The sequence below is a fragment of the Myiozetetes cayanensis genome, unplaced genomic scaffold (genome assembly GCF_022539395.1).
Source record: "Myiozetetes cayanensis isolate MyiCay16 unplaced genomic scaffold, myiCay2020 scf2-11, whole genome shotgun sequence".
Lineage (NCBI taxonomy): Eukaryota > Metazoa > Chordata > Aves > Passeriformes > Tyrannidae > Myiozetetes > Myiozetetes cayanensis.
Genome location: NW_026087411.1, coordinates 38226364 through 38252786, shown reverse-complemented (window position 1 = coordinate 38252786; position 26423 = coordinate 38226364). Strand labels below are relative to the sequence as shown.

The 26423-nt window shown below is 35.1% G+C and overlaps 1 protein-coding gene across 6 annotated transcripts in view; it reads left to right on the top strand.

Moving 5' to 3' along the window:
- The window catches only part of RYR2 (ryanodine receptor 2), a 401127-nt gene extending 380211 nt beyond the window's left edge, over positions 1 to 20916 (top strand). For all 6 annotated transcript variants that reach the window (XM_050316682.1, XM_050316684.1, XM_050316681.1 and 3 more), the window contains 11 exons: positions 262 to 392; positions 1054 to 1096; positions 3879 to 4012; positions 8911 to 8971; positions 10172 to 10318; positions 11829 to 11963; positions 14294 to 14450; positions 16268 to 16332; positions 17090 to 17190; positions 18587 to 18638; positions 19620 to 20916. In XM_050316682.1, the coding sequence (XP_050172639.1) occupies positions 262 to 392; positions 1054 to 1096; positions 3879 to 4012; positions 8911 to 8971; positions 10172 to 10318; positions 11829 to 11963; positions 14294 to 14450; positions 16268 to 16332; positions 17090 to 17190; positions 18587 to 18638; positions 19620 to 19715 (1122 nt within the window). In that variant the 3' untranslated portion in view covers positions 19716 to 20916. The remainder of the gene's footprint in view (positions 1 to 261; positions 393 to 1053; positions 1097 to 3878; positions 4013 to 8910; positions 8972 to 10171; positions 10319 to 11828; positions 11964 to 14293; positions 14451 to 16267; positions 16333 to 17089; positions 17191 to 18586; positions 18639 to 19619) is intronic.
- Positions 20917 to 26423: the final 5507 nt, after the last annotated feature.

Here is a 26423-nt window from a genome sequence, read left to right as displayed (position 1 = left end):
TCCCTTTTCAGGGATTTTGACTGCCTTTTCGTGACTGTTTGGTACACTGCAGTTTAATGATTCTGAATCACCTAATCCTTGTGCATCAGTACCTTTTCAGTGTTCTGGGCAATTGTCAAGTCTTTTATTTTTTTTTAAATACTATTTTTGCTTAGTTCAGTTTTCATACATAACTTTTCATAACAACCACCTTTTCTTAAAAGTTTGCAGACATGTCAGTGCATTTTAAATAATTCCTGTAATTTTTTTTTTCAACTGCAGGTTCCACTGGTAATTTTTAAGAGAGAAAAGGAAGTGGCAAGGAAATTGGAATTTGATGGGCTATATATAACTGAACAGCCATCAGAAGATGATATTAAGGGACAGTGGGATAGACTTGTAATCAACACACAGTGAGTTTTTACTTACTTTGTCTCATTATAACCTTGCAAGGAATTGTTCTTCTATTTCCACAACTGTATACTTGATCATCCAACTTGTCTGAAATAAACAATTTTTAGGGACATATTTCTAGCAAGGATATACAAAAATATACAAAATATTTCAGGCACCTGTTAGGCTAATGATTACTATTATTTTTAGTGTTACTGTTTAGTCTTATTAATTCCTAGATTTTTGCTTTAAAATTGTCTCTGTTCCATAAAAGACAAAAAAATGCAAAGTTTCTTTTGGCAAACACAGTGATGATGGCTGTGTATTGCTGTCAGTTCGAGAGTGAACTGTGCTTTGCATCCTTTCAGTGTCTCTTGAAGGCTCTCCTTTAGAAGCATATTTAAAGTTCTGACTCTCTGCCTGGTGGGGCTGTGCAGTGTAACTGCTTTAGAACCCTGTCTGCAGGCATTGCCTCTGCTACTCTTCTCAAACCACATTTACATGGTAGGCTGAACACCATTCGGCAGCCTTTGTTCCGGCAGCTTCACAAATGACTACCTGGTGATAGACACTACAAAGAGCCTCTTAGAAACAAACTATGTAATTTTTATGGTCTCTTAGTAACTACTGCACCTTCTCATGGTTGTCTAAAATGTAATCTTGTTTATCTGTGTTTTTCAGGTCTTTTCCAAATAACTACTGGGACAAATTTGTGAAAAGAAAGGTAAGGCTTATTTTTAAAAACATATACGAAGGTGAAATAAAATTCTGATGCATATTTCTTTTCGTGTTTGAAGAAATGCATACTACATTTCTTTGAAAAGTAACTTCAATTCAGTGTAAATTTTGATGTTTACCATTTTAAAATGACCAGAATTCCTTTTTCACCTCATTCTTACAACAACTTTTGAGTGGTTTGGGTAGTTATTCTTTCAAACTCTTTCTACATACAGTTTGTTGTATAAAACAGGATTTCAAATACATTCATGAAATTATGTGAAGAATTTCTATATACATCTGTATGCTTATTGAAAATTGTGTAAAATGGTTTGTCTCTGTGTATTTATGTATTCACTTCCATACACAAACAATAGAGAGTCCCTCACCCAATAGATTAGAATGGAATTAATAAGAAGACAGGACAGATTAAAGTATTTAGGCACAGGGCATAGTCAGACAATTATACTTAACAGAAGAGTTAAGTAAGAACATGCATCTGGCCCTTTTTGTCCCTTGCCACTCTGTTTTCCCACACTTTTGCCTCCCCAAATCGTCTAAATCCATCCCTTTCTCCACCTTTGCTTCCTCCCTGTAACAACTCATTTATGGGATACATAATGTATACATTCCTTGGCAGTAATCCTCTTAGTCTTGGAAGGTTACCTGGAGAGTTACTACCAAGGACTTACCTTGGTGGGTTTCAGATTTGGAACATTGGGTCTGAGACTCTCCTGGGACAGCCCTGGGAGGGACCAGGCAGAGCATCCATTCATTTGGTGTCTGCAATTCGGGTTCCTGCCTGCCATCGTGCCCCTGTACTCCTCTAGGCTCAAGGAAATGGGCCTTTAATGGGCTGATGGCCCTGGGACTAACTGGGCAAGGTATTCTTAGGACTCTCCTCCAACCGTTGTGTCTCTGTGGTCCTTTGTGGGTGTGCAGGTGAGTGTTTATCACATAACCTAACAATCTCTCTCTCAAAAAATCCTCTCTAAGCAGAGACTCATTGCTTACTAATGCTATTTCAAATGTTTTCTCAGCTTGCTCCGAAGAAATAAATCTAATGTTTGTACCATAGCTTACAGCAAGAATACAAGTATTAGTGTGTTTTGTCACAATTGAAAAAGAGGATTTTCATGTTGCTGGATTGGATTTACCTCTCCTTCACAATATTTAATGCCAATCTTGTGTCATACTTTTGGAAACATGTCGTTTTTAATGCTCTTAGCTCTTCTGCTTTATAACAGTCTTAGGCCAACCTAAAAAAAAATTTCTCTTGAATCGTGTATTCATTTTGCTATTGAAACTGGTTTTTTTCCATATTTTGTTATATACAGATTTCTATCTGTCTTTATCTAAGCAAAGAGGAGGGAGTACCTTAGACAGAGTACTCAAGAAATAAAATAAAATTCCACATTGCTTCCATCAAGGTACTAGGTCAAGGAAGGCTCCTATTGAAAGGAAAGGAGAATGGTTTTGAATTGTGTGGAAGATGTGATACTTTATCTTTGGCTGAGGAACTGCTCACGTAGATTTAAGTGCCTTCAAATAACACTATTTTGCAAAGAATTTTTTCTTTTATATATATTTGTACCTTAATCCCCAACTGGGAGAATAATCCCCGGTTATGAAGCACTGCTTTCAGGCATATTACAAAGAAGGCTTGCCCCTAAATATCTCCAAAAATGTCAATAAAAATTTAAAACATTGCTTATTAGAAAGCTTGTAAACTACCACCTCACTTTCAGGAGTAACTCAGTTATGATCTTGTTATCCAAAATTTTGTATTTCTTTGAGTATTCTTTTTAAAATGAGAAGAGACACATAATATTTAGGAAGGAGCTCTGTGTTCAGTGAGAATGAGAGCAAGTAAATGTTCATTTCCAGACAAATTTCTTTTGAAACATGTTAAATTTTGTAAGATAGAGATGGGGAATAGTTTGAATTCCCTGAAAATAATTTTTAGCTGTAACTCTATGTTCACGATCTTTAGACTCCTCCATATTTTATGTGTGTTATAGTTTTATTGCATTATTAACTAATAAAAATAATCATATAATATTTAAGTGGAGTAGTTTATAAGAGAGGACATTTTTCATTCCTATTTTAAAATGAAACAGTTCCTCTTAAAAGACAAAAAAATTTAAAATTATCAAGAAATTTGGGTTATTTAAAAACCTATTTAAGCAGAATAAGTATGGTGGGGTTTTTTTTCTTAAAATGAATAACAAGGATCAAATATTGTCTTTGAGAAATCTTATTTAATCAGAGCTTTTCATAAGATAGGATATTCAAAACATCTCTTTTCTGTGTGACTTCACAGTGGGTTTTTTTTCTGTCAGTGATGATATAGATTTAGTTATTCTCCTGCTGCTAGAAAACATTACTCTTCCTGTTTTTGTTAAATGAGTAGAAACATCTTATGTCTCATACATCTTTTGCCCAGAGAGGTTGTGAAGTCTCCCTCACTGGAGATATTCAAGAACAGCCTGGACACAATCCTGTGCCATGGATGACCCTGCTTGAGCAGGAAGGTTGGACCGGATGACTCTTCTGTGGTCCGTTTCAACCTGACCCATTCTGTGATTGTGTGGCACCCACCTCTTGCCCCTACTGAATTGATTGCAATTGAGCAGAAAAAAAATGCATTACTGACTGATATGATAAGCAGATGGAAACAAACAGATGAGAAATATCATATATTTAAACCTCTTGTCTTCAGAACCAAGCTTAATAACAGCTCGTCTACCCAACTGATGACTATTCTTGAATATTGCTTCTGACTTTAGGTCATGGATAAATATGGTGAGTTCTATGGCCGTGACAGGATCAGTGAGTTACTAGGAATGGACAAAGCTGCTCTCGATTTTAGTGATGCTCGAGAAAAGAAGAAACCAAAGAAGGATAGCTCCTTTTCTGCTGTGTAAGCATTTACCTCCAGTTTGTTTGTGTGATTGGTTTTTGTTGCATTGGTTGGTTTGTTGTTTTCTTTTCTTATAAGTAAAAATCAAGTGTTCAAGGTTTGTCATTCAGACAAAACACATTTGTTGCTCATTTATGTGTATCTGTATAAGATAATTCTTATGTTGAATGGTATAGCAAATTTGTTTCATTATAGATAACATATCTGCAGGATTCCTCTGTTTTTGTTTACGAAGATTTAGTTCAGTGCACAGCTGCTTGCATATCGCAACGTTGCCCCTGTTTTGATGGTGTCATTATGACTGGGCTGGAAACTCCTTTTCACCATTCTCTCAGTTCAGCTCTGATGGAAAGAACGGGCAAAATTGGCACTCTGTGTTCTGTTTATAAGGAAATTATGGAATAAATTTAAGTGCTAGTGAACAGTAAAATCTAGGAATTGGATGATTAGTATTCACATCCTTTTGTAATTTGTTTTCCCTAAACAGTAGATTTGCTTATCATTTGAGAGGCAGACATGAAGAAAAGTCTCTTGACATTCAGAGTAATAAATTTCCCTTCGTAGGGCAGGGGCAACCTTAGTTTTTGTAAAGCACTCCAAAAATGTTTTTTTTTCCAATTCTGTGTTATAAAAAAGGTATTCAACTAGATAGAACATAGTTTAACAAATGGAATTTTAGTGCTACAGAGATTTTTATGTAAGGGTTTATTTGTGGCTTTCTTTAAAAGGAACATTTTATATATGGGCTTGCAAGGATTGTGAGAAGTAGACAGACCACTGGTAGATTAGAATTGCTCTGAAGCAAGGGCTGATTTTATAAAGATGTATCTTTTATCCATCTTTATAAAAGATGGATGTTAATTAACCTGTAGTCTAACTGGACAATCAACCAGGTGCAGTGATAAGGCTCAAGGACTCTGTGGCATTTCAGTACTAAGTGAAATAATATTGTGGCAGAAGTACTTTGCAGAATACTTTCTTACATGCTCTTTGCTGCTGGATTATACTAGGAACCATGTTTGAGTTTAGGGGGAAAACAAATATACATAAAAGAATATATATATATATATATATAAAATAAAATGTACTAGAGCCATGCTTGAGTTTCAGGACTTTTTTTATTGGTATAAAACCAAAATAAAACTACTTTCCCTTCCCTGTCTGTTCATGATTCATATGAGGGGAAAAAATTTAAATAATGTTTCTGAGGAAACAGACCACACTGAAACAGCTAGAGAAGGCTGATGAAATACTTAATTTAAGAATCATGCCTGAGGCATGCCTGGTTTTTTTACATTTCTAACATCTTCTCCATGTTATATATTAAAAAAAAATTACAACCTCATCCATCTTTCATGTTCTCCCTGGAGAAATCATTCCATACTTATAATATGTTGTTGGAAAATAAACAACTATCGCAAAAAACTTACAGAACCATTTGCAGTAAAAATATATGCTTCCAAAAGGTACATTTATCCTATTTTTAACAGTTTCTGAAATTAACACTAATGAAGCTACTCAAACTTGCATGTATTCCAGATTAAACATTTGAAATATATTTGCAACACAGTGAAGAGAGAGGTGGGAAAAGCACTTGAATTAAACCCTTGCTGTGGTACTTTGTGGATAAAATAGAGGATGGTATGATATGGATCCAGGTCACAGTTCTAGAAGAAGTTGCTGCTTCTACATATGCCAGGAGGAGGGGATGCAGACTGAGGCCAAAACTGATACCCAGGTCTCACAACACAGAAGGGAATTTCACTGTGTAGCATTTTCATTCCCAATACAAGTGAACAGGATTTTCTTCTGTCTCCTTGACCCCTAGCTCCTACAGTTTCTTCCCTTTTCCTTTGGAAAAATACCTTGGGATTCCCATCTGTCTTTCTGCAAGGGACTTAAAGCACTCTATTTGCAGGGACCATAATTTGTCAGAAGCTCCTGCCCATTCTATTGATAAACTGCATTAAAAAATTCACAATGTACTGACTCTGGAAGAGCCATCCAGCTCCTGGATGAAGTCTTGAGTATTTTTAAAGTATATTTATTAAAATTGATAAATATGTATTTAAATATTTAAAAAAATTATTAAAATATATTTCAGTATTATTTAAATATAACCAACTAAGGAGGATAATGCAGTTGGAACTCTATTGTGGATTAGACAGTAAAGACAGTTAAATTTTGCACACTGAGACTGAGACAGCGGTGCTGTTTTTCTGTTGAATTAGTTGCTTTTTTGGATTTATTAAACTAGATGCATGGTAGATGAAGTATATTTGGGAGAATAATATGGAAGCCGCAAATGTGAAAGGAATTATCAGAGGTGCCACCTCCCTGTCCCTTTACCTTTCTAGCTGCTGTTGTTTCTGTGGTCATTAGTCTAGTCAGAGTCACTATAAGGCTCAAGCATCTGCAGCAAGCAGTGATGTAAGGCTGATTTGGGGGGAAAATAAGTGGGGCTTCTGTCAAATGCTCGTGCTAGAAGAATTCTTCCACTTTCAAGAATAGAAAAAATGTAAACAATTTTCTCCTGGAAGATCTGAAGTTTTCATAGGTTGGTGAGAAGTGAAACCATATCATAAATTAGAACTGTACAAAGAATATGGGCAGTTGGCCTCAGAATGTGAAAGAAGTTTATAGGTCTTACTCTTTTTTTGTCATGAGAAGCAATAACCTGGGTTTTTAAAGATTCTGGACCTCTGGAAAACTGGTGACTTCCCTCAGGTGACAGTCTGCGTCTTGCTCATAACGGCTAGTGAAAAAGTAAGGAATTTTACCTGCAGTAGTTTTTACACCTAAAGTCTCAAGATTTATACCCGCTATGGTTTTCACCGCAGGATTAACAATGATGCAGAAATAAGTCAAATAAAAATACATTCAGTGCCTTTTTCCATATAGGTCAATATTCACATTATTTTTAGGACCTCTAAAGCTATTGCTGTTTGTAAACTATAAAATCATCAAATTTAATTGACTAGAGATAAGCCCCCTGGTGTTGGGAGGTGGTTGGTTTTCATTTCATGAGAGGGTATCCTGCTTGTCCATCAGCAGTCCTGTCCATCATGTTTCATACATAACACAAAAAGGAATTATGAGTAGGCGGACTGTAGTAACAAGAATATGACTGACATTAGAAACAAGTGGTATTGGGTCAGAATAAAGTAAGAAATTCATTTGATACAATAATATTTTCAGAAATAAATATCAAGATATTTTGGTTTATTTTATCATCTGAATAAGATATTGAACAAAATTTAAATCAGAAACTCTTCTTACCATTGGTTGAATGCTGTTTTTCAATTACAGTAGCTCCACATATATATATGGATGCTTATACTATTACACAGGAGGTTCAACTGGAGTCCTTTGCATTTAATTTGTATGTGTAAAAATAGTGGATTTTTTTTTGTTTTATTAAAGAATAAATACTGTTGCATGTAATAGAAGGAGGAGTTTGGTACTTCAATCTCAAAGAATTAAGAGTGTAATATTCAAATAAAACTATTGGTTTTATGCGGTCAGTGATTCTGGCTATACAAGTAAAAATTTTGAAAAACAAATAGATGAGGACTTAACTCTTCATATTACATCTAAGGCCTCAGGTAGTTCTGTGTAAACATCTGGCACAGAAAGCAACTGTGTGACATCTGCCAGCAGTGTTTTTACTGACTAAGTCATTGTCAGCAGCTCATCTCTTTCAGGAACGTTGAATCAGTCACATTTTAAGGATAAAAGTAGGACAGATGACATTTTTTATTCTATTATTTATATATGTTCTTGAATTGTGATCCAGGTTTAGAATTTTTTTGTGTCACTATAATACAGATGATCCAAACCTTTTCCAAAAGAAAATATCAAAAACTACAGAGGGCAAGATCCTGTTAAAAGCAAAAATGGTGTCCATCTTGTTTGTTAAGTTAGTTGTATCACTTCGCTATAGAGGGACAAAATATTTATTTGTGTTGTTAGAGTAAGCAGAGAATAATACCTAAAGGTATTACTTAAAGGAATAGAAGGGAAAAATTTTAAGAACATGGTTTACAATATCAGTCTATACAATATAAAAATTTATTCAAGGGAGAGCAGTAAAAGAGGGTAACTGGCTAATATAACAAAGCAGCAAATGCTGTGGAAGAAACTGGAAGCCCAGCATCCCCAGTGTGGCCTCACCAGTGCTGAGTTAGAGGGGAAGGGTCACCTCCCCTGACCTGCTGGCAATGCAACTCCTCCTGGAGGACAGGGTACCATTAGCCTTCTTTGCAGTGAGGGTGTGCTGCTGACTTAGGTTCAACTTGCAGTCCACCAGAGCCTCAGGTCCTTTTCTGCAAAAGCTTTCAGTATATATTTCCTTTTAATTCACATTTATTCCTCAATAAATAAGTGGCAAAAGCAAAGAAAAAAAGTTCTGAGATTCATTTGACTTAAACTTGTCTGTCTTTAATGTAATCTAATTGTGTGACCCAAGGTATGTTATCATAACTAAGGTAAAGAATTGGCATTTTGTGGGGCAAATTCTGTGATCTTTTTTTGACAGTTGCTTTAGGCTTGGATGGGTTCCCTTAAAAAGCAAAATCTCTTTTTCTCCCAGGATTATAAAGATAGTTCATTTCACTTGCATGTATGCGATAACATTGTAGAAGTCAATCAGCATTAGGTCTGATGAATTCAAAACATTATTTATGAATTTTATTTTCAGATTTTTGTGGGGTTTTTTTGGACAGGTCCATTCCAGGGTAAAATTGTGAATTAGAACAAGGTTCTGTTATATTTCAGCTTTGGAGAAATAGATCAGCTGTTGCCTCCTCTTGTGTGATAATACACTTTTTACGGATTGTGTTGCATATTTTCTGTTTGTGTTTTGCACTAAAATGCAATTTATTTGCATATTTTTACAGGCTAAATTCCATTGATGTGAAGTATCAGATGTGGAAATTGGGAGTTGTTTTCACTGATAATGTAAGTTTCTCAGCATATACATATATGTATTTTCACTTTCGAAAAAGTAATATGCACTTGCTGACACAAAGAGTTTCAATGGGAGGTATGAAATACTCTGGATTAGGAGTTATTTTACTACATGAAGAAAATCTTGGAAGCTTAAAAAGACATTGTCAAAATATTTTCACAGTAACATTGGTAGCAGTCTATAGAACCTCAGCCAATTCCTGCCCCCCTTCTGATATGCTTTATTAGAAGCAATAAGCAAATACTGCATTATACAATTAGAAAATTGACCATATAAATACTAATTGCCATTTCTCATGTTGTTCATAAATTCTAGGAACACTTGAATATTCCTGGAGTACAGTCAGATCAATATAGTTAATGTATATGGAATTGCTAAATTTGTATCAATGAGACTGATAGTAAGATGTGCCATCAGTTGGCAGATTATTTCACTAATTTGGAAAGGGGAGTCTGATTTGATTATTAATTACTATGATTGTTGCTTGACTAACAGCTTATTTTGTGGGTCAGAAAGATGATTGGGGAAAAAACTATTTTGGAACTCGGATTGGTTGAGAATCAGACTGTAATCAGAAAAAGTGAACAAGTCTCCAGGTCTAGAGATGGTATGATCTGTAAACAGTTAGTGTTTGTTTTTTGCTAAGGAACAGACTGTAATTTCTCTTATAAATATGTACTTGTCTTTAAGTGCAATAAAAATTAATTGATAGAGGAAAAATGAAGTTTACATTTGTGGTAATAGTAAACTACTTTAGTAATACTTATATATTTAAAATTTCTTTTGTTCTTGCAGAGTCCTGTCATTTGTCATTACCTACCTTAGAGCAGTAATATTTTAATTTAATTGTTTAAAAATTAATTAAAAAGTAATTTAAGTCAGAAAAACTTCTTTTTACAGTAGAAACAATTAAAATTAAGGGTTTAACAATTTCAAAATGAATTTTTACAATTTTAATTTAGAATTTCTCAATTTTACCCATTTTGTGATCTCCGTATTTAAGTATTTAATATTTTTGCACAAAGAGAAAATTCTCAAAAATCTCTAGAAAATTCTATGTTAAAAGAAGAACTGTTTTCTATTTAAAGAAGAACACATTTGAGAAAATTCTATCTTTCATTAGTGTTTTGAATTAAGTTAAAGATGAAAATCATGAGTTTTATTTTGAATATACTTGTTTTCTCTGCTAGTCTTTCCTTTACCTAGCGTGGTACATGACCATGTCAGTCCTTGGCCATTACAACAATTTTTTCTTTGCTGCTCATCTCCTTGACATTGCAATGGGATTCAAGACATTACGAACTATCCTGTCATCAGTGACCCACAATGGCAAACAGGTATCAACTTCATCTCTTTTCAGCTTTATTACTTGAGTATATAGGGAAGACCATTCATGACCTAATTTAGGTACTCTGCAGGTTGTTGACAGAACTGTTCTTTTATCACGAACTGTAGAACTTGAGCTGATGAGGAAACTGGTCAATAGAGTTTCTAATCATAAGAAAACAGGACTGGGATGTATGGCAGTTTCTATCTATCTGTTATGAGCATCTGTATCATAAAATTGCTATTTAAGTTTTTTTTCAAGGTTCATCTAAAGAAATGTCCACTTGAGACCCAATTGCTCATTCTGTTAAAGGATTTTTTGAAACTCAGCTCTTGGATGATAAGAAATCTTTTCCTAAAGAAACTATAGAATCTGAAATTGCATTTCTGATTTAAGTAAAAAAACCCCAAACCACTAAGGCTTTTCATCTACTGAAATCTATCATAGAAATGGCATTTAATATAACCTGAGACTTGGTGTTCCTCAAGGCTGATGACCTTACCATCTCAAAGGAATTTTGTAAACAATTTCAAATTATGAAAAAGCCATCCTTGGTCTGATCAGAAGATCTTCCAGCAAGGCAGCTAATATAATTCTTATTCAAGTGAGCTGGGAATGATAACATGAAGGTTTTCTCTGTTGTGTATACTTATATGTGTTGTAATAAGATGAAACTTCAGTTCTGACTATATAAAATTTAGGTGCTTTAGAAGTCTGGTAAAAAGTGTCATTTTAAAATTTATCAGTAGCAAGTTATTTTTCAGTTTTTTAATTTTACTCCCTCTTGTTTTAAGCAAGTTTGATACTAAAGAAACATAAAATAATTAGCAATGATTTTTTTTTAATTCCAAAGATGATTGTTTTAATTTAATTCTGTCTTCAAATGCACTGTCCTTGTCAACATTTTTAAGAAGTAATAAACATGTAAATGGACACAAGTTATATTTCAAAATAGCTTGTGAAGCACATGATGTACAGAAGACTGAAGTATGAACTCACCTTAATAAACTGTTGTTTTGATTTATGTGACAAACTTTGGTTGCATTTGCAGAGTAAATATTGTGTTTTGAAAAGGTACAGCAGTCAATACTCTGCACGCATTAAATTTTAAAGAACAGAATTTCCTAAATTCTTAGTTCAGATTTCCTAAAAGAACAAAAAACCAAAAGAAATCTCACTGCACCTGAAAAAAAGTGAAATATTCTACCTGTTTAAAATAATCCTGAAGTTTTAGCAAATTACCTATAAAATAAGGGAGCATTATCTGTGAAAAGGAACTTTTTATAGGCTGCTGAAGTTCCCTTTCACCTGCTTTTCATAAAGCTCAAAGTGAAATCTGAATGATGCTGCAGTGTGGTACTTGCTGCTGCTTTTCTGAGGTAGATATTAAAATACCAGGAACCGTTTGGTTTACATTGGATTTCATAGATGTAAAAAATTTTTATCCATATTACATTGGTTGACATAATGAATTGCAATTATATAATACGTTAAATCCATTCTATAATTTTGTCTTCCAGCTTGTCCTAACGGTGGGATTACTGGCAGTAGTAGTATACTTGTATACAGTGGTGGCATTCAATTTTTTCCGCAAGTTCTATAACAAGAGTGAAGATGGTGATATGCCGGACATGAAATGTGATGATATGCTAACAGTAAGTCCTATTTTGCTTTCTGGATTTTTTCTTAAAATGTTTTGTTTTTTCCTGACCTTCTGTAATTCCTATTCATACAGTTGTATTATTAACCAGCAAGCAGGAAAATTTATAATTGAAGGCAAAGGAACAAATGTAATGAACATCCCTAACAAATAGTGTGTGCTAAATGAACATCCATAGTAACTTCGTGTACTAAACAAACATATCTATAAAGGAATAGAAGAAATACTATACTTTGCTATGGTTTCTCAAAACCTCAAACCAACTATAAGCTGCAAAGCTGAACTGAGCTGTTAAAGGGCTGTTCTTCTAAACCTTGAGGTTTTAGAGACCATTCAGGAAGAGAACCAGTTATAGGCAAGGACTTCCATAAGTACTGCAGGTACCAAAATGCTTGTTTAAGCTTGGAAATCCATCAGTTTCTCTTAGTACGAGTTGCCGTGATTATCTTCCATCGGTAATTCTGTTACTGAAGCCTCTCATGTGCCCAGAAGCACTGAAAATTATTTTGTGCTTCCTGGGACAGTGCCAGGCTTTGGAGTTGTGGATGGTAGGTAGAGCTTTGACCACAAAGAGTTTCTAAGAGGCCTTGTACTTAATATCCCTCTAAAAGCAATCATGTACAATAACATTAAATATATTTCAGTATGCTATGCAATATGAATCACTACCAGGGAGTCAACAACATTTGAAAGCTGAATAAATAGATAAAATATTGAAGCAGAGTAGTACATCTATATTTTTGGTTTGGGACATTTAGCACATTCAGTATAATGAAAATACAGGAGCATAACTCAGTGGAGGCCTATTAAATTTCAGGTGCTGGAGCACTTGCTATGGAAAGAAAGGCTGAGGGAATTGGGCTTGTTTAGTCTGGAGAAAAGAAAGCTTCAGGGTGGGGTGGAGTGTAGGAGCAGCTCCCCATGCCTGCACAGGGGTTATTGGGAAGAGAAGTTCAGGCTCTTAGCAGGAAGTGCGTGCCAGAAGACCATGAACATAGAGTGGAAAAATGTGTTCTGACTGAAGTGAACCAAGCAATGGATCTAGTTGCTCCAAGGGGTTATTGCATCCTCAGAAGGCTGTAATGACCTGATTTAATAAAACCCAGAGCAATTTTGTCTGAGATTGTAGTGAACCCTTCTTGGTGCAGAGACTTCATGAAGTTCTTCTGACCTGACCTGCTCTGTAATTCTTTGAAAATACACTTATCAAAAGACCATAGTATTGTACAGGTATGAGTTAGAATAACGTGATATGCTATAAAGTCAGGATTGTTTTTTGCAAAAACAGTAAGATTTTCATTGGGATGTCAAAAAGAAAAATAGAGAGAATTTATAATTCTTTTAGAAATAGAAAAATTACTTTGAAAACTTTTTAAAGAACTAACTATGTTTGCTCATTAAGTTAATTATTAATTTTCAGTGGTGGAATATAAACTATCTCTAGAAATTGTTAGATTTTTCAGCCAGTGGTTGCTTAGCATTGTATGTTACTATATCAATTTCTTACCTAATGGATTTTGGGGATATTGTGGCATAGAAATAGAAAAATGGATTTTTTTTTGGTATGGGTAGGTTTTAGGAGTTATTGTCATTACTATTTTTTGATAAGGAATGAGAACCCTGGACCTGTAGTTTGCAAATCTACTTAAAGAAAAAGAACCAATCCCCTGCTATTGACCTCTAGAGAGTGATATCCTAATTTTTTATTATATTATAACATGATAAACTGGAAATTTTATATTAGCATCCCACATCATAACTATACTGAGAGACCTATTACACCAGTTTTCAGATGATACTTTCACAATATTCTCAGATATTTTCAGTCATTAACTTGTTCTCTGCACAAGCATTCACAGAAATTTTTGTTTGATTGGATTTTTTGGTTTTGTTTTAGGTTGGGAGTTTTTGTTTGTTTGTTCTTAAATTTGTGTTTGAAACACCAAAACCAGGGAAAATTATTCACTTTTGAGCTAGGAATTTGGAAAAGGAGATGGCTGTGGTGGTGGTGATATTTCCTAATTGTATATGGCTGAAATGATTTTACATGAATTGCGGGGTGCTGCTGGACTTCTGGTAGTTGAAATTTGGAACTTATGGAGCTGCTACATAATGACAGAACATGAAATACTGCAGCTTCAGCTACACAGCAGCATTTCACCTCCCTCAGAAATATGCATAACCTCAAAGGAGAGAAAAAGATACTTGACGTGGAATAGTTCCTAGACCATAGACAAATTCTACAAATTACTGAATTTGTAACAGTGAGTATTTTTACTTTTAACTGCAGGCAAATTTTGTGTCCCTTTGTTTCATGTTTTCTAGTGCTACATGTTTCATATGTACGTTGGAGTACGTGCAGGTGGAGGCATTGGTGATGAAATAGAGGATCCAGCAGGCGATGAATACGAAATCTATCGGATTATCTTTGACATCACTTTCTTCTTCTTTGTGATTGTCATCTTGCTTGCAATTATCCAAGGTATATGTTTGTAACCTGTGGAAAGATTATTTAGCAGTACAAAGATCGTAATCCTATCGTAATCCCACACCTATGATTCATACAGGACACCAGGGAAGATCATGAAGGACAGATTTATATGGTAAATCACACCCAGCTGTCTTTTATCCATACGCTGCTCTTCCAAGTCTCTCTAAAATCAATGGGCTCTAAGTGGATCAATGGAAAAAACCTAAATATTTTGCTCTAAGAATACTGGTTTTCACTGCAGTTTCTGTCTTCTCATTGCTCTTTCTAAAAGTCTCCTATAAATCAGTGAGAGGAGTGATTAGAAATCTTGTGACACAATTTATAATCTTCTTTCAATGGAACCATACATAGACAAAATCAGTAGCAGATGCTGTCAGTATTCCCCCTGCCAACATCAAATGTTCTTGACTTTCTGACGAATCTTCAGATTGGTAGTAGTGGTGTGAAAATTGGGGCATAGCTTTAAGAGGTTTAATCTTCTCCTACATAAAAACAGCTGTTTTTTTGTGATGCCTGCTTACTTGAACAGTGTCAAACACTAAAGAAAGGTGCTTGATATGAAACAGCTTTAATATAACCTGGATGATGACAATGGAAAGTTAGCTGCTGTTAGGTTAACTTTGGAATTTCAATGAAACTAATTGACTCATAGTGTGTCTTGCTGTTGTAATCTGGATAGTGGATACTTAATTTTGGCATGTCAGGGGCTTTTCTATTATGCATGCAATAACCATGTTTAATGTTATTATCTAAAGTACGTAAGACCACATCTATTTACATATTATACCTTCAAAATATTGTCAAGAATACCCAGAATGTAATTTTCAATTAAAATTTTCACAAATTAGTAGAAATATATTCTCAAGTTTGGAAAAGCAGGTAAAGATTTTTGCTAGGTTCACTTGCTGTTATAAATACTGATACCTCATTGCTTTCTGTCAGCTAACAGTTAGCTAACGATGGTAATTTTGGCAGCACTAAGGGTGCTTTCACACTTACTACAAGGAAATTCAGGAGGCAAATTTGAGCTTGTGGTAAATTGTTTATTTCTCTTACTCAAGCAACAAGTTTTTTGAAGGGCTTGGGGAGGGGACAAATTTTATAGCCTGAAGTGGCGTATCTCATACTCTTTGTTTCTTCAATTTGTGAGTGACTGGAAAATAGTGGCCTTAACTGTCAAGGTTTGAGTACCAGGTTGTCAGTAATGATTGTGGAGTTAGTCCTTATTTGTACTGGAGTAAGTGAAGGGAAGATCATAAAGAATTTATAATTTAAGCCATATAGTGTGTGGCTCTTTTTCTTCTTCTTTCTCTATCTCCCTGAAATGACCCCTTACTTCCACAGAGCTCTGACAGTGGAACCTTGTACTACATGACAGCCATAATGAGAGAGGATGCACAGAGCTCTGGGCCTCTCTGCATCTGCTGTGTAACAAATTCTTGAACTCTGTTAGTACAGTAGTATTTTATAGTAAGGCCTTTGTCACTGTAAAAATATGTCTTACTGTACTGAGTCAAGATTATAGCACTGGGAATAAAACAGAAGTCTGCTTGTCCTGTTTGATAATTCAAAATGGTACTGCCAGTCATGTTACTGCCAGCCATTTTCTTTGGCTTGCTCATTTCAATTTATGTATTTATGTTCTTGTTGTCTTTGGAATATATATTGGCTTCTGTTACTTCTGCACAAGATTCTCATTTAATATGCTTTGTCAGAGTCATATAATCCCTAGATTTCCAAATAATCTTTGTAACAGTTCTTGAACATTAACTATGTAATCGAGTAAATAATTTTAACTTAAACCCTAGGTTTAATTATTGATGCTTTTGGTGAGTTAAGAGATCAACAAGAGCAAGTTAAGGAAGACATGGAGGTAAGAACATCCAGTTGCCGAACAATACTTATTTTCAGGTTTCATTAATATCTGTTTTCAATTAAAATCTGATCTAGTTTTAGTGGATATCTTTTTAAACTAAGAGGAAAATACAGTTCTGTTACATGATCTGATATAGTACAATGTATATTATAATGAATTGCAGGTCTGTGGCTGTTTAAGTCTTTTGGAATCTTCAAACTAGAGGTTTCTAACAGAGGGTATTAACACTTTTATGTTACATTTTGTCTCAGATGTACTTTTCTTTGGTTAATCTATGTGTGAAAGTATCTGTATTTTGTGGTTTTCTACTCTGTCATTGAAGTATAAATGTAAGAACTCAGAAAAGTGTTGCAAAGCTACTGCATTTTGTCATTTGAACTTCGAGCTTATTCAGTTTCAGGTGGACAAGCACAACAGGCATTGGGGTAAATATTACCATGTGTTACAGTAAGTGCTACTTAGTGTTTAAAAGTCAGCTGTGACTATTGTATGTCATTCTGTCTCCTGATACCTGTTCACTTAGAGCTGGCAAAGATTTTATTTCTTTTTAGCAGTAAGTGACTACTCTGGTGGTAGTTAAGCTTCTACTCAAGTGTTTCAGTTGAGGTATCCACCTTCAATTATTAAAAGAAAAGCCTTTTTGTTCAGCCCATATTGTATATGATGCATTGCCATTTTCAAGAAAATTGGCCTTTTCTCAAAGCTGGGCAAGGGTTATATAAAATGTTGAAGTGCTCTGTGTTTTTTCTTTTAGACAAAGTGCTTTATCTGTGGAATAGGAAATGACTACTTTGATACAGTGCCCCATGGCTTTGAAACACACACACTACAGGAGCACAACTTGGCCAATTATCTGTAAGTACAGTAAAAATGAACTCCTCACTAACTCATGACCTTGCAACCTCTGCAGGTACCTGATTAACTCTCTTGCATAAGTAAGAGTGAGTACTGTTTGACTTGGATGTGCACTCCTGCTGTCTGAATATATAGTTCTGTAGCAATGGCAGCAAGGAATGAACAAATTTCAAATCCTTCTTTCCTGTTTGGTTGTGGCACACCAAGTTTGTGTGAGCTTGTAGGTGGAAGCCAGGAACTTGGTAGTTTGGCTGTGGAGTCATTGTAAAATTGAATGTGGTGTGTAAGGTAGAGAGGACCTGTATGACCTGACCTGAAGACTCATGGAGAGAGGAGCAAGGAGCAAAGGAATGAGGCAAAAAGGGGAAATCTTACATTGGACAAAATATGTTGAATGGAATGCTGAGACTGAGTAAGAGAATCCAGGGCAAAGGGAGGTAGGGGAACTGGAATGAAGAGCTAGGGACAGGAGGGATCAACCAAGGGCATCAGGTCTGCCTTTGGAAGTCCAAGCAGAGCACCAGTGACCACTAAACTCAGTCTTTTTATATCTAGAAATAAAGGCAATTATCAGTTCTACAACCACTGTATCATTTCCTCTCACATAAGAAAATCCAGTGACTGAGTGTATTTTATACTAGTGCTATCACTATGCAGGGAATGGATTGTAACAAACAAAGTACATTAAAAGTACCATCATGTATTGCTCCTACTTGATAAATGCTGCCCAAATAACATACTATAGCATACTTTTCAGTCTATCATCCCGTGGAACTGGAATTTTATGTTTATATTTTATGCTTTCATATATGTTCAAAGAGAATGTTCTATTATAAGTGAAATTTTGAAATTATCACCTAGTGAATGTCAGCTGTGTCAAATCCCCAAGACTAATGTGGGATTTTTTTCAAATTATAAATTCTTTTATGCTCATGTTGGTCTTGAGTTGCATACACTAGTAAAATGTCCCCAACCTATAATTTCAGTAAGAGACATCTTCAGCACTTCTTATTCATTGTGTGAAGAGAAAAAGAGAAAGTTCCAATGACCATTATCTGTCTGCTTCCCAGTGGGTTTTCATGGGCAAGAAAATGTCTATTGTAATTTTCAGATTAGAAAGCTTAGAAAATCTTCATTTAAACTGTGTTGCTAACTACTGTAAATCAAACTTAACCTCTTGTATTTTAGCATGCTGCTCATTCAACAATGACTGAATGTCAACAGTGTCAGGAAAGTGTGTTTAATCTATCTCAGAATATTATCATAAATACAACTCTGGAATTTTTAAGTCCATGTACAGTATTATCACTCTACATTCTGAAAAATATCCGTCTCCCTGTGGATTGCCTAATATTTCCAAATTCTGTATTCATAAAATCTGTTTCTTTGCTTGTAGGTTTTTTCTGATGTATCTTATTAACAAAGATGAGACAGAGCATACAGGGCAGGTAGGTTGAACAACTCTATGAATGTCAACTGATTCTAAAATGAAAATCGTTCAGGCTTGGAAAAACTAAGAGTTTTCTAATGAATAGCTCTTTATATGGTATGGAACTTAATTTTCATTCTTCTAAGCGATTCTTAGGACTTTGGTTACTTAATGTTAGTTTGAGTATCAGTTCTGTAGCACTTTCTGTTCCTGTGTTGTTATCTGACCTGTTATTCTTAAGTTGTTACTTCAACAAAATAAAAATACAGACTATAAGCAAAAATAATGGAAAACAAAACATTTAAGCACCCTATGAAAGCAGCACTCTTCATATCTCCTTGTTGATTCTTTTTAAACAGTCTTTGTCTTTTATTATTATCATCTATATATAATCTTCCATGTATCTATTTCTGAATAAGTCGTCTGAAAAAGCTTGTGCATATATTTAAAATTAAACCTATGAGAAGTTTCCCCTGGAGGTTTCTTCTGGTGCTTTCTTCAACTTTGTTGAAGTATGCTGAAAGTCATTTTAAAAAGTATCAAATTTACAGGCTACTGTTTTAGAGTTTTTTCCTAGTGAGAGTCTTTCAGCTGACTAAGCAAATGTTCCTGGTTGCAGATTGAAAACCAAAAGAACTGAATAGTATCATATAACCCTTGAGATTTGGGTCAGAGGGATAATTTGCTGTTTATCTTGGTATGTATTTGGTATTTATCTTGTGACCAGCTTTAATTGAGCTTTGTGGTGCTCCTGGGTGCGCTAAAAGGACTAAACTACCTGGTTGTCTTCCATGCATTTCTATAGTGCTTCTTGACTAAGGAAAAAACCCTAAAAGCTATTTTAAACTGATCAAAATAATTAAAATGATTTTGATACGCAACAACTTGACATACACAGAATCAAAAAGAGTGAAGTGGTATATAAATAAAAGACAGAAAAGTCATAGTTGGTGCTTTCTCATTAAATCAAGTTAAATTATTTAAATTGTGTTTCTTTCAGGAATCATATGTATGGAAAATGTACCAAGAACGGTGCTGGGAGTTTTTCCCTGCTGGTGATTGCTTCCGAAAACAATATGAAGATCAGCTCAACTAAGCAGAGATGAGGTTTTCTGGATGAAAATGTCCATGTATTTCCCAGCTCTTTTGGGAATATCTAACAGATTTCTTAAATCCCCAAAGCTGTGTGCATTTTGGAGCACCAAAGCTCTGTTTTTAATGACCCAACTGCGCTTTTATTTCCTTGTGTATTTGCTTTGAGAACACTGGAGTAAAGAACAATGAAAAATTACAGCAACTCTGGAAATGAACCAACCACTTGCACAGACAAGATGTCCCTATACATAACATGCACACACAAGTAGAGACTTGAGACAGCTTATTTCTGAAACTGCCAGATGATGCCCTTGTCTCTAAGATCACACGTAGGGTGACATGGTAGCAACACTCATTCAGTCTGTTTATTTCATCATCCTGGAAGGAACTATATGTAGTTCACAGAGCACTGTAAAAGATTGTTGTGGACACTAAGTTGTGGGGAAATAGTGCCTTACTATATGTGGGTTGAGCTATGCAGAAGATGAGTGCATGATGACATCTTTTTTTTTGTCTTTATGTCTTCCCTTTCTTCCAAGTTAATATTTATTTTGTGGTTTTCGTGGATTTGGGAGGAAGGGATTTGATTGTGCACATCTTTTTAATAAGACTGGAGTGTCTCAGGACAAGATTAGGTTATTCTCATCAAGTTCATTTCACATTTACCTTCCTCTTTAGCTTTTGCTCTTACTTTGGTAATGCTCTGATACAACACTGCTACTTTATGAAATCTTTGTATGAATACAAGAGAGCTGCAAAAAAACACTTTAACAAGAACTGTTTCATTGCATGTTTATTATGCAAGTTTAAAACAATCAAAAAACCAACCTTCAGAAACGAGTTGATCAACATGAAAAAAACATTCACAATAATTATATCCATAGTAATAAAGTGTTGTGGGCTTTATTGTACATCTGGAAAAAGTGTCATCAACCAACAATGTATGTGTTATGAATTTGACAGTAATTTTGGTTTCTTTTTTCTTTCTTTTTGTTTCATTTTTGCCACCTGTGATCAATCGTGGAGTTGAAGATTTTCTTGTTAAATTATTTTTTAAAAGCAAAGCTGAAGCAATATCCATTCAGGGACCCCATCAGTTGCATCATGAAACACCAATGATGTGTACATTTCTCCATTTTGAGTCCTTTTCAATTGTAATGCCAGTCTTTACAAATAAAAAGAGACATTCAGAATGGAAACAAGCTGGTTCTGGTAGCATTTGAGGTCTTTTTTATGGAGTCTTTTTATTAATCCCTGAATTAATTACACCCACTTCAAAATAGGATTAAGCTACTGTTTCCACAGTGAAAAGTTCTGATATTTGTTTTGGTTTTTGTTTTTCTCCCGACTCCTTGCTGTTCTGTTTCCCCACCTCATTTCTTTACCAGTCATAGTTTTGTCATAAAATAAATGGTCTGTATCAATATTCAGTTATACCTAAAAAAAAAATTAGCTAAGGAAATAATAATTAAAAATAGTAACTTAAAAGCTGTATTCTTAAAAGCTAGACTTACAGTTTATCAAACTGTGAATATTGCTGAAATTGGTATCCTTTTGAGGATTTTGGTAAAATTCTCTCAAATTCTGCAAGAACTGAGGCTGGACAGGCTGATGACAGTGGAAGGGGCAGGTATAGCAACTACATTTATATTCAGGTTTTAGACCACCCCCACACAGTCTGAAATGTTCTTTCCAGATTTGGAACAACTTCATAAAACAGCTTTGATCAGCCTTTCTGAGTTTTGTGTAAAAGATTTACAAATGTGGAATTGAAATTATATTTCTTTTTGGGTGTACACCATGAGAATAGTTGTTGTTTGGCACACAGATACATTATGCTATTTTGGTTTTGCCCTTCTGTAGAGAAATACGTAGCTAATCATTATGATGGGTATTTCAAGTTCTCTTTGTCTTGAAAACAAATTCAAATGACCTTTGTAGGTAAATACCAGAATAAAAGTGACATGTTTCTTTAACCTCAGTTTCCAAGTTACAAAACTCTTGGGGCATCCTTGCTGTTGAATCCAGCATGCTGTTTAACAAATATCCATGAAGCCACACTTAAATACTAGAGTATTTTAGGATGAAAGCTACTGGTTATATGATGATGCAAAAACTTTCTTTTTAAGTATGAAAAATCTTCATTTATTAAATCAATCATAGCTTTCACAGAAGCAAATTCCTACAGCTAGGAACTGGTTCATGAGTTTGCAAGATTAGTGTTCAGTGACTGCTGAAAAATGATATGAACTGGCTTTGGCCACCCCTCCCTGGTTCAGCCCTCTGCAGTGGCTGTAGGCTTTCTGTGAGTCCCTGAAACTTGGCATCTCCTGTTTGATGCACAAAACTTGCCACTGAAAGTCTTTATCTCAACACACCTAATTCAAGAAAAAAAAAAAAACCATCTCACTGGGTAATTAAAAATGAGTACCTGTCATAGGAGACTAATTCGTTTAAAAGGTATGCATTTGCTGTGACTCATACTGTTTCTAACACTAATGTGCACTTTTAACAGAATAATGTTATTCAGGCTGTCCACATAGTACATAATGCACACTTTGGGATCCAATTAACTACTATTTAATTGTTTTAGACAGACAAAGTTTGAACAAGGTTTTATTAAAGCATACTGAACTTACTATGACAAATACAACTTCTTCACATTTTTTGGTTGTAAAAGAGTCAGTAAAATAAGCTATGTGATCATGTAAACAGTCAAGCAATACAGACTACTCACTGCTTTAATAGTATCAAAAGAAATTAACAATGACGCGTGTCCTGTACTGTAGCATAATATACAAAAGCAGGTAATATCATGTCACTTGAAAACTGCAGTTTTGAATCCAAGAAATTCAATTATACTGCTTATGCATGTTATATTTAAGATAAGGTTATACTTACACTCATATTTGTGTATGCTAATTTTTTCAGGTGTTAGCTGAATTTTCTGTTTGTGTCAGTAAAACTGTAATTTTCAGGAGGAACTCCTGCCCTTTATTTAAAATATCAGAGATGGAATTGTTGGTGTTTATCTCTGAATGTCAAAAAAAATTAACAAGAGCTCTAAAACTGATGATCCTAATGCACCCATGTTGATTTCAGCAAAAGAAAGAAGAAATGAATGGCAATTCAAAAGTGAGATGGAGGATTAGTTGAGGTGTGATTTATTTGTGGAAGTTGTTACCTGTTTATATATTGTTCCACTTAGAACTGACTTTCCTTTTCCTTAAATTTAGAAGCTTAAGTTTGTGGTTCTTTTGCTGAGAAAATCACAGAAAATAGAAAGGAAGAAAAGGATTCTGTAATATCCTTCACCCATGCATTACTACAAGATTAATCCCTTTTTCTTAGGAACTAATGTGGTATTTGAATTGTTGTTGAATATTTTCATTTGTAGTATCTTCCTACTGTTACAGAACTCTTACTAATATGAATTGCATTAATGTTTATTTTTATAATTCCTATGATAATATTCCTATCATCTTCAGAGGCAGTGAATAATTCAATTTACTTACAGAATCACCAGTGAACTCACAGAATCACAGAATATGCCAAGTTGGAAGGGACCCACAAGGATCATTGATTCCAACTCCTAGCCCTGCATAGGACCCTCCTCAAGAGTCACACCATGTACCTGAGCGTATTGTCCAGTATTGTCTGATCGAGACAGAGTTCTTGAACTCTTGGTGCTGTGGCCACTTCCCTGGGGAGCCTGTTCCAGTACCCAAACACCCTCTGGGTGAAGAAACTTCTTCTAATACTCAACATAAACCTCCCATGACACAACTTCAGGCCTCCAGTCCTATCCCTGGTCACCACAGGGAAGAAATCAATGCCTGTCCCTCTTCTTCCCCTCACAAGGAAGTTGTAGGCTACCATGAGGTCTCCCCTCAGTCTCCTCCAGGCTGAACAGACCAAGTGCCCTCAGCTGGTCCTCCTACAGCTTCCCCTCAAGGCTCTTTACCATCTTCATGGCCCTCCTTTGGACACTTTCTAACAGCTTATTATCTTCCTTATGTTGTGGTGCCCAAAACTGCCCAAACTATTCAAGATGAGGCTGCACCATTGCAGAGCAGAGTGGGACAATCATCTCCCTTGACCGGCTGGTGATGCTTTGTCTGATGTCCCCTGGGACATGGTTGGTTCTCCTAGCTGCCAGGGCACTACTGACTCATATTCATAGGATGCAATATTTTCCACGGGAAGTTATTTTCTAAAGTAGAATGTGTGTTAATTTTCTTTGTTCATTAGCCAAAACAAATAAAGCTGGTATACAAAACAGTGCCTGTGAAACAATAAGACATCCATCTTATTGGTGGGTATGTTCTTTGATTAAAACTGTCTAGTATTTATGCTCAAATGTAGCTTCTTCAATCTCTCTCCTTTAAGTCATAGCCACTTTTATTTATGTGCCTGTTTATTTCTTTTTTTATTTTCTGCAACTTTTCTAAAGCCATGCTAAACTATAGGGGCTTTGTTACAGATAGATTTTTAGATTATACAGATCTTACAGCCATTTTTTAGTGAAGACTTGCAAGATATTTAAGCTCAAAGATACATTTATGCATTTTTAAGGGGTTTTTTGAGGATTTTTTGTGGATTAGAGTTTTCCTTGTGACCTGCGTAACATATTAAGTGTACTCTTGTAATTCCTTCAATCTATTTTTCTTCACTATTTTTTGTTTGTTTGCATGTTTATTTAGCCAAAGGATGTGTCTCTCTTAGGTGGTAAAGAAGAATAACTTTCTCAGTGGTTATCAAAGACCTCCATCAGCCAAACAGCATCATTTTGCCATGCCAATAGAGGTCAAGGGTTGGAGCAATTCGTGATATGAACAGCTTGCTTTTGTAATAGCATCACTGTGGGCTAATCTGCAGTTAAAAAGGTTTAACTTATGCATTTTGATACTGTATGGGAACATCTGAGCTAAAGTTCTTCTGAAAAAAAAGTATTAAGATTTCTGAAATGGAAGGGGGAAAAGCTCAAACCCTCACAATTAAACTGAAGGTCCTTGCTATCAGTCCATTGTGTAAATGCTCCCAAGTTTGCATGCAAGATATAGTTGCTGAGTTTGTTAGTAGAAAAAGTAGTTTCTTACACTGGCTAATTACCTCTCTCTCTAGATGTGTGTTAAATAAGAACCTTTGGAACACTGAAAGGGTGGCTAAATAATTCTGGATCAAGCAGTTTGAGAATTAAATTAAAAATCAAAAGGGTTTGGTTAATTGTTCTTTATGTAGTGCTAGAAGGATAGAAGGAATCTGCATGAATTGACTGCACTGAAAAAGTAGAACCACAAAGGGAGAATTAGAGCATGGAAAGTCTTGAAGTATTAGTAACTGAAGTCCTGAAGTCCTGTAACTACTAGTGAATGAGTTGAAGAAGTGTAAAGGGTCATGAACTGTTATATTTCTTCAGAGATTATTAAATTGCAGTAATTTTGAAGAAAGTGCTATTCTCATCTTTGAGCCGTACTATGCCTGTCATGCAGATCAGCAGGAGGGGAGCAGAATAGATGATGTCTGGCTTAAACAGTGACATCCAGTGAGGCTCCTGTTCCCTCCTCTGCTAACATGCTCAAGCTATGCTCAGTACATCCCACCCTGAAGGAGTCCCTTCCCATCTACCTCAGTGCCAGGGAAAGGAAGACAACTGACCATCTGTGTTTTCTCAGTTGTATTATTGGCTCTGTCCTCTGGCAGCAGATTGCGTGCTGCTATACCTGCTGATACACACACACTTGCAGACACTTCCTTGCAAGAACAAATTAAAGTTAAATTGATTAGCCAGCTGCTCGGTGCTGACAGCAAGGACATCCTTTAATCATGTGTTGCATCCTAATGCAAGGAAGAAGTATACCCACTGACTAGGAAGTAGGAAACCAGTAGTATGACTGGACCATATAACAGGCAGTTATTTTTTGCTCTGTACAAATAATATAAAATTTCAGGCACTAAGTAAAATATTGTGGACTTTTTAAGTATCTACACTCTATATTATAGTAAGTGGCTTCATAGTTTGATGTAACTACTAAGCTGGTTTAAAGTGTTTCATAATGTTACCCTAAGGTGTTAATAAACCAAGTTGTTGCTATTGAATGTTAATCATAGAATATCTCAAGTTGGAAGTGATCCATAAGGATTATCAAAACTCAGTGTAGTTTCTGGTTGTTTAAAAATATTATCCTTGATGCTCATTTATATGCTTTGCTCTAAGCCAATTCAAGTAATAGGTAAAATTATTATTTCTCTTTCTCTGAAGCACAGTGTTTTAGAAAATAGTGGTTTATAGTGTTCTCTGCACATCTGAAAAACTATTCAGTGTTCAAATAAATCTGGGAGGACGGAATGGAAATACACTGAATTTCTTTTCTCTATTGGTTCTTTATACTTGGACAAGTGCAGAATTAGTAATAATTGAAATATAAGAATGTAAAGATATATCCATAATTTCAGAATTTGCCTGTCCCTAGTTTAACCTTCATTATTCTTGACTGTAGTGAGGCAATTTTGCTTTCTATTTGCTCAGATTTCTGTCCCGTATCAAGAGGTTAATATCACACACTTTGCAGTACTTGGAAGTAATTATATACAAAAGACAAAATAATCCTGGATTATTTCAGAGAAAAATGCATTATAATTTTCCTAACCAATAGTCCTTTGCAATGTAAGATATTTATTTCTTGTTTAATTTTGCTTCTACAAATGA